The sequence below is a fragment of the Thalia democratica genome, chromosome 1 (assembly GCF_965202585.1).
Source record: "Thalia democratica chromosome 1, ktThaDemo2.hap1.1, whole genome shotgun sequence".
NCBI lineage: Eukaryota > Metazoa > Chordata > Thaliacea > Salpida > Salpidae > Thalia > Thalia democratica.
The window spans coordinates 58,279,412-58,296,252 of NC_139165.1; the positions used below are offsets into that span (position 1 = coordinate 58,279,412).

The 16,841-nt window shown below is 26.2% G+C and overlaps 1 protein-coding gene across 7 annotated transcripts in view; it reads right to left on the reverse strand.

Moving 5' to 3' along the window:
• Nucleotides 1-16,841, reverse strand: part of LOC145849114 (nesprin-1-like) — a 159,589-nt gene that overhangs the window by 16,409 nt on the left and 126,339 nt on the right. For all 7 annotated transcript variants that reach the window (XM_082954201.1, XM_082954200.1, XM_082954202.1 and 4 more), the window contains 7 exons: nt 14,723-14,824; nt 14,425-14,610; nt 11,931-12,153; nt 11,601-11,773; nt 1,898-2,075; nt 1,447-1,564; nt 1,051-1,156 (listed from right to left, as the gene is read on the reverse strand). In XM_082954201.1, the coding sequence (XP_082810327.1) occupies nt 1,051-1,156; nt 1,447-1,564; nt 1,898-2,075; nt 11,601-11,773; nt 11,931-12,153; nt 14,425-14,610; nt 14,723-14,824 (1,086 nt within the window). The remainder of the gene's footprint in view (nt 1-1,050; nt 1,157-1,446; nt 1,565-1,897; nt 2,076-11,600; nt 11,774-11,930; nt 12,154-14,424; nt 14,611-14,722; nt 14,825-16,841) is intronic.

Here is a 16,841-nt window from a genome sequence, read left to right on the forward strand (position 1 = left end):
CTTTCAACGAAATTGCATTTTTCATATGCTATTTCATTGTTTGATTGTTGAATGTTAAATGCTGTAATATGAATTTTTTAATGTCGAGTGTCACAAAATGAGCTAATCAGAATGACACGCGTGCAAACATTTATGCACTTTAAATAGAGTTTAAATGTAATAAAATAAAGAGAAGGAGAAAATACAGAGCAAGAGTAGAGCCAATAAAAAACGTTTGATGCAATATTTCTTGTGCAATGTACAGCTATATATATTTTCATCAAAAAGGGAGCTCAGATTTGAGCCAGACCTTCCATTAAGCAGTTCTAGCATAATAATGTAGTTTCATAAGTTGAATTTAGTATTGATTTCATTGTTTTTTGTGAAGTTTTTGTAAAACAGTATTTATATCTTATAATAGTATTATTATGTATTTTAAATTCAAGTGGTTAGTTATAATTCTAACATTGTTAAAACATTAAAAAAACTATATATTTAAAATAATTGCTACATTTTACTTGAAATTTTTTTGATATACTTTTTTAGATGATTATTCATACATAGTGCAAGAGCTCTGTAACACAGGTTTGTATTTAGAGAATCGTTTGTTACAAAATATTTATTACTGTTAGTCAGACAATCATGTTTCTTTCAGAAACTTAATTAAAACTGTTGTTAACAATTAAAACACTAAGGCACAATTAAATCTTTTTTAATCAGCCAAGGAACATAGTTTTACAAAGTCTTAAGATAAAAGAGGTGAGTTCGCATTTAAACTTTTTTATAAAAAATTAAATATATGGTTAATTCGATAATTAAATAAAATTAGTTTATTCAGTATTTAATATTTTTCAAACTTATTTTTTTTAAAGTTCTAAAATGGGTAACTAAAGAAAAGTGCGTAGATTCGCGAGAGGTGACTGTATAATCACTCATTTGTTATGCCTAGTTTATTTAAAGTGGTCTAAGTAGCTCCTAGTATTTTTAACTTAAAGATAAATAGTTAGTATTTAATTATGATCAGTAGTATTAATCATTGAAGTAATTCAATAATCCCTGTGTGGTTATAACCTGTGCAGTTTTTAGTCTCTTTTCCGTTGGATCTGCCAAGTTGCTTAAGAGGTTCTCTGCTTCAGTTAAATAATGAGAAGTTAAGGTATCAACTTCTGATAGAAACCTGCATTATACGTGAAATTTAAGTCAACAACTTATTTTGTTATTTTAATAGAAAAAATATTATAAAACTATTATTTCTTTTAAAAAAATGTTTTTTAAGTTTAGTACAAACTAGAACCACTTAGTTTTTTTGGTTATACAGTACAGTATTTTATTATTATAGCTAATAATCCAAAAACGGTTTTAACCCTTTATTATCTTGTTTTAAAATATATCGTGTGATATGCATTTTACTAGTATAATCTCGTTTTATACTTTTTAGTGGTTGAATTGAATATAACTTAAACGAACACATTAAACTTTTTGGTTTTACTTAAATTTTCCTTTTGGTTGAGCTCGACATTTCTCGTTCGTAAAGTTATTTGGTTGAAAGACGTAATTATGTCCACAAAATCATCGCTCAAGTTACCTAATGATAAAATTGATTACTATTTGTTTTATATAATGACCAGCGGCGAACGCGTGGGATGGAGTACTGGACAGATGCTCCATTTTAAGGAAATATAATATTACATAACTGTTAAACTTACTAATTTTTTGATATAAAATATGTTTACAAAAGATTTGTAGTAACTGTAGTACTTCTATCTTACTAAATTATATCCTAAAAAAAGTTTGTTATTTTTTATACTTGTAAATTTTCCTCAGCCACCATAAAAAAACACGCATCACCACTGATGACGACTGACAAAATATTTTTTTTTAATAAAGGTATACATTTTAATATATTTTGCTCACAAACCGTCTGGCACAAGATTATTCAATTCCGTTTCTAATAGTTTTACACTATATCTTTTTTCTTCCAACTCCTCACCAAGCGTTTTAATTTTTTCAAGGTTGTCATTTTCAAAACTATACGAACTTTTTTCTGACAAGTTTTCAAGCTTTGATACTCGAATTTCAGCATCAAAAAGCCAACCCTTGAAGTTAAATCTTGTTTATTAGTAAGTTTTAAGTAAGTATAAATTTTTGAGACAAGTTAAGTTTACATACCTTTTCAATTTTATTATTTTTATTTTCAACTCATTTCATAACTTGAGTATTTATAGATAAAATTAAATTTTTATTTTTTATTTTTTATTTTTTACAGAACCCAGTTGAAGTGTGTTGATTCACTCAACAGAAATATATGTTGGTACAATAAAGGAAGATTACTGTACAATTTGTTTTTATTTATATTCCAGTGAAGTTACTTCACTAGGATCTTTTGTTAGCAAACGGTTAAACCTATATTTTGAACAGTTAAATAAAATTTAGATATACTTACAAATAAATCAACTTAAGTTATTTTAATTTAGTTGTTTAGTAAGTAAAAAACTGTAAAAATGCTGTTATAACTAAATTCATTTATCAAAGTTGTCTACAGAAATAAAAACAGAAGTTTCGGACAAACTATTGAGTCAAAGTTTATGTTAATCAGTTGTTGGTATTTAGTTTCATATTAGGTTGTGCTACTATTCAAAACAATAAGCCGTTTAAAATTCATAGAACTTACTCATAACAGTAATATTTACGTAATATATAAACCAAAACGGATAAACAAAAAATGTGTATCAATTAAGTCTTGTTAAGTTGTAAAAAATCATAAACTAAAAAAACTATATATAAAAACAGGTATTTTTTTTAAATAACCGACTAAAAGCTTAATTATTTACGAGATGAAAAAATAATTAGCGTTTTTATAAAGCAAGAAACACAGTTAAATTAAAAAAAAATTCGTTAGAGAATGACAATGTTAGACTAAATATTAAAACCATGGTCAAAGTGTGTGCTTACTAGAATGTCTTTATCGATATAACGTAGAAAACACTCTAGTAAAAATTTTTGTATTATTCAGTGCAAGATATTTCAAATCATTAATTGAAACTGCGACTATTCAAAAACGACAACTCTAATTCAAGCGATTAAAGTTCAAGAAGTCAACTAGTAAATTTCAAATTCCGAAAGTAAAAATTACGACAATTTGTCAGTTATACATTTTATCGGTGTTTTTTGTTTTGTGAAATTTTTATTCATTTTAATTGGTCGGATGAAACACTCAAAAGTTAAACAAGTTCAACTCTATTTTATAAACAAAATATTTACTTTAATGGTTTGTTTCAACTTAATGACATTTCAGCTTTTTTAAATTGTTTAGTTTCAACATATTTTAAGTATTAATTGTTAGGTTTATAAGTAGTAGCAATATTTTAGCTACTTTCTGCAAAGCTTAAATGTTTTCGCCATCATACAATAACCACTAGACTGCATCGCACGACCTTCAACAACATTTCAAGCAGTATCCTGGTTTTGTCTTTATTAGGACTCATCAGTCAATAAACCGTTTTTATTAGCCTAGCTAAACAGTTAGTTTGGTAGTTTACTATCTAATATGTTTACTTATCAAAAAATTGAAGAATTAGCTACAGTAACCTCTCGCGAATTTACGAATATTGTGTCAACAGCAAATATGCGTAACTAAACAAGAGAACGTAACTTAACGAGAGGTAACAATGCCTACTATATTGACTATTTGCACGGCGTCACTTTAGCACAGTGCGTCAATTGTGCACGGTGGGTCACTTTAGCATGGAGGGTCACTTTTGCACGTCGTCATTTTAGCACGGTGCGTCACTTTTGCACGGTGTCAGTTTATCACTGAGCGTCATTTTTGCATTACTTCTTTCTCTTCTATGTTTGTTTTAGTCATCTTTAAAAAACTTTTTTTTTTTTGACTGAGCGTTATTTTGCTCAAACCAAACCTTTTTAAACCTTCATTTATATTTTTTGATTATACTTTTTTAACTAGAAATATTTAGAATTCTGTAGTATACAAAAAACGTGTCAATAAATAGACTTTTTTTTTTTTTTAAATAAGTTTGCTATTTGTATTCTTGACTTTTTTTACTAAGTTTTGAAAATCTCAGCCTTTTTTTAATTTTTCAAAAAATGTTACCATATTAATTAGTTATTATCTGTACTATCTTATCGTATTATTTATTTTAGTTTAAAATGTATATGATTATTAAATAACAAACATAAAACTTTTTTAGGTTTTATAATAAATATCGTAAAAATATTTAATACTATTACATAACAAAGTCCTAGAAAATATAAAAATAAGTTTTCTTAAAAAACTAATATACAAATCAAAAATAATAATTCAAGCTTAAAAGATTTACAAATTTAGAGTATAAACATTTTTTTTTGACGACGCGTGCTAAAGTGTCGCTGTGCTATTCTGACACCCACCCAGAGCAGAGGTTGGCAAACATTTGTTGGTCGCGGGCAAAATTTCATGTATATAAATTTTGCCGGCTGCGGTTGTAGTTTTTATTCATTAAAAAGAAATGTTTAGTGTTAGTCTCGAATTTCCCGAAAATTATATTTAAGACTTTTTTGTATTATACTTTTCATTTAAAAGCTTGCTATATCTAGTCTAAGTTTTTTTGAATTACAGACCCCGGAAGATCAAGTGTGAGTTTAAAATTTTTTTTTTAAGTTTTCTTGGGACTTTCTTCAAACCCTTTTTTACTAAAGTAAGTTTTAAAACTTTTTTGCGGGCTAAACTTGCATGCTGGCGGGATTACAGTTTGCCGACTCCTTACTTGGGTTTCATATTTGAAAATGCTATCGTTGCAATTAGAACCATACAGCAGGGGCGTCTCTAGAATTTTTTCAAAGAGGGTTCACAATTTTTTTTGTTTTTAATTTGCCGCTTAAGTACGTATTTCTTAGGTATGACTGCCAGTTAAGTAAGCATTGTGCGTACTACGCAATATTTAGGCAAAAAACTCTGTTTTTAAAATGATTTTTTCTGTTTAGAAAAAAAAAACATATAAGTAGTAATAGAAAAATCATATATTTATTTATTTATTATACTTTATTAAATTTAGATAAGTTAAACTAAAAGAAGCAGAAAAAAGTTATGAACTTACAGAATGTGTATTAAAATTCAAATATGTTATTTAAAACAAAAATATTACAGACATAACTAACTTACTCTATAAAAATTAACCTTTGTATCAGGAAACAATATTATAAAATACTTAAAACTAGAACAAATTTTTATAAGGAACTCAATTTTGATTTGAATGTTAGTATTAATAGAGTTCTTACAAATTTTTCTTTTAAGTTTTAAACTTTTTACATTTATATATCTACTTATAAAAGAAATATTTTTTCAAGCAATTTAATCATTTAAAATTGAATTTTTAATAATTTTTATACTTATTCAATTAAAATATGTTTGAATTTTGTTTAAATGTTTGCCTTATGGTGCAGAAATTATAGTGATGGTTTTGAAATTTTTGAGTTGAAAATTTCAAAAAGTCAAGACTCAACTTTGTGGCAGACAGATATACAAAAATAAAAAAACTTAAATAAAAATATTAAAATACTATCAAATAATACAATAGTAAATTGTTAGGTGGTGTAATTTTCTAGAGATTATTTTAAAAACTCTTTAAATTGAACTTTTCAAGGTTTAAACCTAGTTGGTTTACACATAAACAAAAATATAATTTTTTAAGTACAAACACAACATTATTATATAGCAACATAACACAAAAGCTTCACACAACATTATTTTATACAATTAAGTAAGTAAAATAAAACTTTAGTGATTATATTTGACATTTTTTAAGTAAAATTTTACTTACTATTTCAAAACAAAACTTAAATAAAAGTTGTTTACACTAAGTAACAATTTATAATGGTAACTAAGAGCATATTAGTAAGAAGTTTCCTAAAAAAAAATGCTACTTTTAAACTTTTACTTATTATGACGTCACATTAAAAATTTTATTTAAAATCTATTTCAGCTGGGCAAAAACGAGCATTTTTTGTTAAGGAAACTTTTTAATCTTTTAGTTTTATAAATTCAACATTCATTATTCAAAGTTTATCAAATAACCAAAACAAAGTCAATAAACAACGTCTTTAGTGATATTCTAAGAATCTTTTTTTTTCTTTTTTTTTCATGGGGTTCACAGGAAACAGGAAACCAGTCAAAACATGCCCCTGCCATACAGTATTAAATGTAATACATCATTTAAATGTACAGTAAACTTTTTAGTCAGATGCACAAGGTTTTCAAATGAAAATGACAAGTAAATAAATAAATGATGACTTACGAGTTTTAGAACTAGAAAGTAAAATTATACTTCAAAAGTGTTGAATTTTAATTATTTAATTTTAACTACACTTAGTTGCTTGCAGGATATTGTTTTGATTAATTTCAAGGAGCCTGTGCAACCCGAGAAAAAAGAAAAAAGAAATCAAAGATGAAACACAAAAATAATATTATTTATAAAGAAGTTTTACATATGTTAGCAGGATTGGCTCGTACTTTTTGAGTAATTTTTACTGAATGTTGAGGTCACAAACATTAAAAATTATTACGGTTTAAATATTTTCTTGTGCTCAAATTATAGTCAGCTCTAACAGATTCTTAATTAAAACTTCATCATTAAGTCACAATAAAATCTTTAAAGAGCCTATTCGTGAAACTGTTACTAAACTATTTTCTTTTTTTTTTTGAAAATGTTAGCATTTGTAAATAGATGATGGTTATAAACTGTTTTTTTAACTAGAAACTGCAAATTAGTTTTGAAATTGTTTATTGTGATTATTAAAGTTTAACTACAGTTAGTTACTTGTAGAAAACTGATTTATGATACTATAGATAAATGGTAATAAGTTTAAAGTATACTTTAGTCTGTTGTAAAATAAGCTAGATAAAAATTGGGACATATTAAAGTGGAATTCCGCACACTTTTACTGTAATAGTCTCATAGTATTATTTGATTTCTCTCTTTTAGCTTTTCGAACTTTGATTTATGTCGTTCACTATAAACTGACCATTTAATTTCAATTAATCCATTAATTTAAACTTATAGAGTAACAATTACAACAATTTTATAAAATAATATTTAAATATTTTTTTATCTTTCTTTATATATTAAAGGCACTTTATTTATTTATTAAAGTCTTTACTACAGTTTATGCTAAAACCATCATTTTGTAAACAATGGCGTTCTAAACTTATAAGTTAGATTAAAACATTTGTAATCTATTATTTTGATAGAACATATTTAAGTGTAAAGAAATTAAATTTAAATTAAAATAAAAACTAAAGGATACTAAAATAATTTATTTAAACTACAAGTGGGAAAAATTCAACCTGTAAACAATTATTCAGTTTTAAATTATGATTACTTATTAAATTACTAATGTTTTACAGAGTGAGCTAAGTATCGTAAAGTTTATACCAGTTTATAAAGATAAAAAGTTTTCTTTTTTAGTCTACTGTTTGAACATATTTTATTAATAAGATTAAAAGGAAAGGCGACTCTATATGTTTAAATATTAGTTTGACAAAGCAATTTTTATTTCAACTCTATGTCGCCTTTTCAACTCTTCAAGTCTGAGAGCGAAGCGAAATCTAAAAATTATCATACTACGTAATCTTCTTTTTACTGATGATGCTGCATTCGTAGCTCATTCTTCCCAAGACCTGCAGACACTAGTTAGTCAATTTTCATAAGCATGCTCAGATTTTGGTTTTAAAATTTGTCTAAAAACAGACTAAAGTCCTAAGCCCAGGTACAGATATTCTACCATCGATCAACATCAATGACAATGTTATTGAAAATGTAAAACGTTTCGTATACCTTGGCTTTTAAGCATCATTTGACACAGAAATCAATAGTCGCACGGTAAAGCCTCAGTTACTTTCGCTCGTTTAATTGTAAGAGTTTAGGATGGTCAAAAATTAGACATTTGCACAAGGCTAACGTTTGTTGTGTTGGTGTATGCGAAATCCACAAGGCTTTTCTATATGGTAGCGAAACATGGACGTTTTCTAGTGGGAAGCAGAAAACGTCCATGTTTCATAAACACCTTCCACCTACGATGCCTCCGTCATATCCTTAGTATTGCTAGGCAAAAAAACATCACCAACGAAGAAGCTTTGAGAAGTACTGATCTCACCACCATGTACTTTACCCTCAGCCAACGCTGGATACGTTGGCTTGGTCATGTTCTAAGAATGGGTGAGGAGCTAATCCAAAAGTCTCTGTTATATAGCGGGCTAGTCGTTTTCAAATGCAAACTTTTAAGACTACGTTTTAAGGACGTATGTAAACGCGACTTAAAAACCTTGAGTATCAGAGCTGATGGAAGTAAGTAACTTACTAATGATCGCGACAAATGACGATCTACTATACACAAAAGACTGAAAGAAAAGGATGAAACAATACTTTTAGAAACCGAATCAGACGAAGAAATGAGAATAAAAATCAATCCTACTTTGTTTATTTTTGTTAATCTTTTTTTTTGTAATGTGTTACATCTTTGTGTTTGTAATTAGTTTTACTGCTGTGTATTCTCCATGACTTTTTTTTTTCTATGCATATACGCATAGTCAATTTCGGTTGATAGCGTGCCTCTTTTATTGATGAATAGAAAAAAAACGCGCTACCTCTTTTAAAAAAGTCTAGACACGTCGCTTTTAGTAAATAAACTGTTGTAAAGCAAACTTTTATCAATTTACTATTTAATTTTTTTAGTTTGGTTGTATTAAAGCATATTATCGGGCGTCTTTCACTATGATATATATATTATTTATTGAACAAGAAAAAAAAGCGCTCAGAAAATTTCGTCCTAAGACCTGGTGCACGAAAAGCCTTTCGGTTATCGAGTCGCACACCACAAGATTTTTGTTTTTATTGTTTATTAAAAACTGATCAGATCAGTTTATCTACTCAACAATGACTTCAGTATAGCAACGTTTCAACATTTTCTTTAAATTAGTATTTGATTTAGAATATTCTATATTTTATACCTTTAAATAAACTTTTTGCTTTACTAATGCTAAAACTAGTAAATATTTTATATTAAATTTTTGAAATTTAATAACTCAATTTAACTATTTAAAACTAAATAAAACTAGATAAGCTTAATCCAAAAATTATTATCAACTTCATTAAATTTACCAATGTTTTTTATTTATGGTTTCAAACTTATAATTAGCTTTTGTTTTAAAATCTTAACCATCAGTTAATATATACAAATTCAATAAAAACACTTAATTTTTTTAATATCTTGGTTCTTATATCCTACTTATAATTTCTTTCGGCAAAAAGTTTTTACTAATAGTTAATAGCTACTAACAATATCAACATGTTTAACAAGTTTTAGACAATTAAATCTTTATAGTACATACTTGTTTTAAATTTATAATTTGTTTTGTTTTATATTTAAGTTTTAGCAATATTTAATGTATACTAACAGTGTCTTCTAGTTAGTTATTAGTTTTTAATCTAATTTATTTAAAAACTTTAATTAAAATCCAGTAAAAAAATACTCTATTATTCAATCAGAAAAAATTGCGTCACCTTATTTATAAAAAACAAGATACGCCCATGGTCTAAATAAAAAGCACCACAAAATCATCAACAATAAGCAACACTGTGAGACCTGGTTTTGTTCCTATACTGACTAATCAGAGGCATTGTAACGCTTTTGATATAGAATAAAAAGTTTTAATTAAAGTTTTTTTTTTAATATTCTTGATAGTTTAAAATAATTTAAACAAAATTTAGAGCTTTGGTTACATGAGAATAAGGAAGTAAAAAATACAGAGAGAGGTGTCGCTTAAGCACGTATGTTAAAGTTAGCAAAGTTAAGCTAAGTAATTTAAGCTTAAAAGCTATTAAAATTATGATAAGTCATGAAACAGAAAACATCTCAATATGGAGGTGTAACAGCTAGCACTGTTCTTTTCTTCCTTTTCTCTCAAAGTTAAAAATGCTTAAGTTGAGGAAAGCGCGAGTTTTTGGCCAGTTATAGTTTTTAGCTTGTAATAATAACATATCGTTCTAAAAAGGTTGTGTTCACCTCGTACTTCTTGCACGAAGGCGACTGTTTTTTATGAACTTGTGAATTGAAGTAGTTTATTTGTATATTTTGTTATTATATGTAATCGCATTTTCTATTCATTTTAATACAGTTTTGTGTTTCTAGACTCGATTTCTTTATATACAATTAGTTAAGCATTCTAACAATCTAACTATTTAATTAAACTAAGCTTAAAAGATAGTCTAAGTTTAGTTCGCAATTCATTAAGTCGACTTAGCTAAATAACTTAGCTAAGTCATATCTAAACATTTAAATAACATCACCGAAATAGTATTATAACGCGCGCGGAGTCAGATAATAACCAGCTTCGTGTATAAGTAACCTTATAAGTAAATCGGGATAGCTAAAGAAGATTGATGTTTAAAAAAAAATTGAAAAAAAAAATTGAGTTTTAATATTTGTTGTTAAACCCCTAAATGTATAATTTTAATAAAAAAAGTTATCTGTACATGACAACTGTTATTTGGACAAAATTTATAAAACTAAGTAATTATTAGGGCCAAAGAAGGATTTTACTTAAATTAAATTGCTTATAATTCTTGAAATTTTACCGAGATTGTTTTACAGCTAAATAAAGTACAAAGAAATTTGTGAGATATAGGGAATCACAGTTCTTGAGCTCAATAGGTTCTGTATAGAAGTTTAGAACATAAGGTATTTAAATGAAAAGCATTGTCCTTATTTTAGAATAGAGTTGATATGTAATTAGACTTTAAGCAATTATTAAAAAATACTGAATAAAAATTTATTAATCATGTTTTAGAAGTTCGCTTTAGTTAAAATATCGTTTCAATCTAAAGTGGAGTCTATTAAAATATCTTGATTCTACATTTTATTTATAATACATAAACACTCCTGGTCAGGCCACCACGTAAAATTGGTACAAGCCGGTTGAGTGAACACGAAACTAGTATAGACTCGTTTTGTGAAACTATAATTTGTTGAGATAAACACATAAAAATAAATTCTTATTATTTGTAGATTTTTTAATAATTAACTTAACATTAAAAAACAAGAAGTTTGTAAATTTTAAATAGCTTTAAATTTTTTTTTTGCAAAATTCGACACATTTTCCTAGAAATTTGAACTCTCATTTTAAAAAATACTAAACTAAAGTGATATGATTCTTAGCTTTGTACACCTAAAGTTGTGAACTGCAAATAATAAAACAATAATAGATATGTATTTTTACAAAGTTTAAAGTGAGCTAGGGTTCTATTTATTTCATAAGAGTAAACACTGTTTCTAAATTCAAGATTTTTAGACTTTATTTTAAATGAAAGTTTAAAATGCTTTTTTTTTGCAGTTTCGTAATACTTTTAAACAAGCTAGTTACTAATGTACACTATTGAAGTTACGTTTACTAAAAACTACTTTACTAAAATTTAAATGGAAAAATGTATTAACTTTGTATAAAACTTATTTGATCAACATAAAAATGTAAACTTTATACTAGATTTATAATGTAAAAATTTACAATAAAGTCGATATCAAAAAATATCTGACTTATTTCATTGATATTTTACTTAAAAACAACGACTAACTTTTAATTCCTTCTGAAGTACACCTACAGTTTTCAAACTACTTTCAAGGATTTTATCAGTTTCAATAAAATCAGAAACTTCTTGCTTGATTGAGGATAACTTGTTTAAAACATTTTCAGTAGTACTCAAATTTTTTAACGAAGAAAAATTCTCACTCATACTTTTTTCATGTTCTATGTTAATAAACTTTGTTAACTCTAAGATCTTACATTTAAAAATACACTACTTCAACTTACTTAATTATATGTCTTTATTTAGAAAAGAGAAAAAAGAGAAAACAATAAAAAAATTAGTTTTTAAATATATTTTTGTCGTGTAATCTAATTATACCGTTTAATTGAGATTCTATAATTTTTAATCTTTGTATTCTTAAAGAACAATCATCAGCTGACGTAATAACTCTTGATGTAATCATAGATAAGCTCATTTTTGTTTCTCGAATCCAAGTTTCAACTTGCTCCAACATACTATTTACGTCGATTCGTTTTTTTACTGAAATTTTGACTTGATTGACTAGCTGCTGAGCCGAACCAAAAACCGTGGTAAATGTTTTCTGTTGTTTTTATTTTAAATAATACCTAACTGTATTTTTAGGAGCTAAACTAGATATAAACTATAAATAAATATATATTATTTATTGAATGATAAAAAATGCGCTTAAAATATTTGGTCCTACGACCTCGTGCACGAAAAAAATTTCCGATTATCGAGTCGCATACCACGTACATCTTTTAACGTCTTGTCCAGAACAAAATACTTTAAGTAAATAACTAATTATTTACATGCTTTACTAATCAAACCGTGTTGTACTTCCGAGAAGTAACTTAATAAAGCTAGTTTTAAAATTAAGTTTACTATTTTAAAATCACTTAAAATTTTTTTAAATATAGCAAATCAACGACCTTGTAGATAAAAATTCATTTAATTTTTGTAGTAAAAAGTAAAACCAAGTTAAGTTCAGCTTGTAATTTAAACTTGGAAATATTTTCGTTGCATATACGTACTTGTTTATAACAATGTTAATGCGTAAAAATATTTTGTAGCTAAATTACTTTTTGCTTTAGACTATCTTGATGAATAATATAAGCAATATACTATAGATAGTTTTAAGTATACTAATTTTAGAGAAAATGTTAGCTTTTCAAATTTCAATTAATCAATATCTATTTAGGCCGTCATCAACAAAGTTGAGATGTTCGCGCCATCAACAATAAATAATTATCTATTGTTGATGGCGCGAACAATAAGCTGACAATGTCTAAAAATTTGGGCTGAAAATGATTAGGCTGTGTCAATTTTTTCAACTTTACTCACAAACGGTCGCTTCAGTACTTTGTACTTAAGCGCGCTTGGTAAGACTATGCCTGCCTGATGAACCCTAATAAGGACTAAACCGGTCGTAGCTTGTCTCAGATGCTGTTGTTGTTGGTCGTGTGAAGTTCATCATTTGTTGTTGATTACGTATTTTAATTAGAAAGTTTTGTATTTTTATAGTTTTGAAATAGGCAGATATCTTAACCAGTGGCGTAGCGTGGTATTTTGGTCAGGGGGTGCGCAAACTTTTTTCTCAAAAAATCCCCTAAATTAAAACTTTTGCAATTAGCTACAAAAAGATCTTTTTATAAGTAGTATAATTGAAATAAATTCATTAAGTAAAATAAGTTCGAAGTAACTGTTTGTTACTGTAAAGTTTTTAAGTTAAAAGTATACTTTTTAAATTTAATTCATTTGATTGTATTTGTTTAAAATAACAATCACAAACAAAGTTTATTTCTCATAGGCCGACATGTTTTTTCTTGTATGTTTACAAAAATAAAGATCAGAAAACTAGCAGTAGTCTTAACATTTATTGTAGCATTAAAAAAAACTTGTAAAATTGTTTAATTTTCCTTTAAGCTGGACGTATTTTTGTAAAATTTTTGTAGAAAAATCTGTCATAAGGTTATACTACTGCGGTGCACTACATTAATTGCGTGATTTTTGAGTCTAAATTCTTATGAAGTTCATGAAGTTATAAATTTTTCCTTGTTGAGTTTTTCATCAACATCGGTGCGCACTTTCACTTGCGCACCGAATTAGTATATTGGGCAATTTCCCTAACTTGTCACTAATTGGTATTCAAAATTTCGTTTAACTTTTCGAGTACTAGATAAACATAGTTGAAAAAAGGCAAATTAAGCAGAAAAAATTAACAATAAATGACAAAGATATTACATTCTTTTTTTTTTACTTCTTTTCTTGTTTTGGGTGGCACGCATGCGCCAGTGTCCCTCCCCACGCTACACCCCTGATTTTAACTAAATTACGCTAAAAAAATTTAACAAAGTATCTTTTATAGGTTTTTTAATTCAACTGTTTTCAAATACAAAACTTTTACTAAACATATAAATCATGATATTTGATTTATCTTAAAACCTTTTAGATTTTTAATGTACATCAGTTACATTACAAAATCAAAAAAAAGAGAATAAAATAATCATTTTTGATAACTCTTCTGAACTTTTTAGTCAAACTAAAAACTTTAAATGTAATCCAACAAAACGAAAAGTTTTTAATTTCTGTACTAATTTTAGACTTTTAAATAACTTTTACTTGCTTTAATGCAAAGGTCGACATGCAGGCTACAACTGGCCCGTAAAGCAGAAATATATTGACTCTAACGTATATTCGAGCTTTAAAAGGTTGGTGAAAACTATAAATTTAAATACAAATTTTTCCTAAGACTTTAGTAGTTTTTAATTACTACTTAATTAGAATATTCTTATTATAGATAATTATATAATTACTTGTTTTTTATAAAATGTATTAAAGTAATTAAATAAACCTCTAGACATTCCTTTTGTCGTCTAACTATTTCACTCAAGGGATTTTGACACGAAGTATTGTATTTTTTTACTAACTTTTCTCCGAGATTAGTTAAAGAAGTCATTTTAGAATGCTTAAAAATTACTATTTCATCACGAATAGTGGTTAATTCACGCAGTTGCTTCAATAAATGATCACTATTGTCCTAAAAAAGTTTTTTTATTTATTTTATGAACAACAAACACTTTGGGAAATGTACTACAAAATGTTGTGTTTTATTTTATTATTAACAAAGTCTTTTATTTAATGTAACTAACTTTGTTAGGTGAAGCAGCATACTGCATAATTTCTGCGCTTTTTTTGAGCAGCCATTTTTCAGCAGACTGCACGACGTCATAATACTCTTGGTGTATTTTTACCTGTATATGTTCTTAAGTTAAATTTTTCATACATATTCCTATATTTCAATTCATAATAAAAAATTTATTTATGTACCATTTGCAACTTAATATTAACTAATTACTTTTTTTTTTTAAATATTATTTTAAAAAGCTGTTCAAAACTATACTAGTTCGATTTTCAAGTGGTTAATTTAAAATGAATTACAAAAAATGTTTTGGTTTGTAAACAGTTTATAAAATAACTTTAAATTATGACTTTTGAATAGATTCAAGTAAACTTTACTTGCTAAAGCTCTAAAGTTTGTATATTTTTGAATTTATTTATATGTCATAATTTAAAGTAATTTTTTTAAACAATTGCAAATGGTATATAAATACGTTTAACAACCTTCCTATAATAGTAGATACTAAAAAAAAGTACTAAAAACTCAGAACCTAAGCAAACAAATTGTCACCATTTTTTTGTAGTTTACAGTTATTAAAGGTAAGTATAAATATAAACAGTAACAAAAAAAGACTAAAACACAACTTAATAATAAAACTTTCTATGTCGTTTTATAATTTTTGGTTCAGCTATTGTTTAAAAAAAAATTTAAGATACTTTTTGCTTTAGTTTTTCAACAGTTACAACTCTTCTACAAAATCTAAATTATCCTTTACTGGTATATCTAAAACTTTATTTTATATGCCTCTTTTAGTTTGGTGTAATTTCTTTATATTCTATATTATAAATAGTAATAAACTAAATTTGTGTAAAGTATTAAAAAATACCAGTTCGTCCCTTCTGTTGTTGGCATTCTTTTAAAATTCAAACTTGGGTCATGTGTATTAAGTTTTTCAGTTATTTATTTTTTTCATTAAATTTATTTTATTTTCTTGGAATAAAAAACTACATTATACAAATAACTTTTGTACACAGAAATAGAATACACATGTCCTAAGTTTTCAATTTAAAAAATTTTTGACGCAAATATGCTAAACAAGTATATCTTCTCTGTAGACCAGAGTATCTTTTATATAAAAGTTAGATCGCGTCAAATGTTTTGAAGAGTTGCTGTTTGTAATGTTTGTAGTTCTATTTTCAATAACTTACATGAATGGCGTGTCAAAACTCAAGTATTGAGAATAAGTTCAAAGTTCTTAAGAGTTGTGCTTAAGATGAGCTTTATAGCTTAAATTTAGTCTAAATCAAAAACAAACACCAAATTTAAACAACCAAGTCGCTGCAAATAGAAAGATAGCTTTATTCACAATATATTAACTTACTTTCGTTTTTAGTTTTAGTTTCAAGAGCTAGATTTAAAAAAAACCTTCTATGATTAAATTACATTTTTATCAACTTGAATTTAACTTTGTTCCAAATAATTTTACGCTACATTTAACCTTTTAAAAAAATTGAGTACATTTCATTAAGCTTTAAGTAACAAATAATTTTACTAAAATAAAAAAAATTGTGGTTTTAAGTTGCTAATGGTTTTTAAAATAACTGTATCTTTTTTAAACATAGTTTTGCTGAACATTTTTTCAAATAAAAAATATATATTTGTTAAATATCATAAATCAAGCAATAATATTAAGTATGTTAAATTTTTATTGAATATTTTTTTTGTTTCACTTTAATTACCTGAAAATTTAGCATTTCATATGATAAAATCAAAAACTCAAAAATGTTATTAATGTTCTGACAATTATATACCTTACGCCTAAATAATTAAAAATAAATCTTGAGTTTCTTGTATTTATTTTAGTACAAGTTTTATTGGGTGTACAATTACATAAATGGTGAAACGTGACGAGTTATAGGCGTAGACGAGCAACACAAACTGACTTTACTACAGTTATCTCTCATACTTAACCATTCAATTTATTTATAAGTTTTTAGCATAACAGCTTATTTTAAAGCTATAGTTCTATATCTGTAGCTTTTTAAAGATATATATAATGTATACAAAAAATGTAACAAGAAAAAATATTCAAAATAAAAATGTCAAGTAATTAACTGTTTCATTGACTTAAATAAAAAAATAAGAAACAA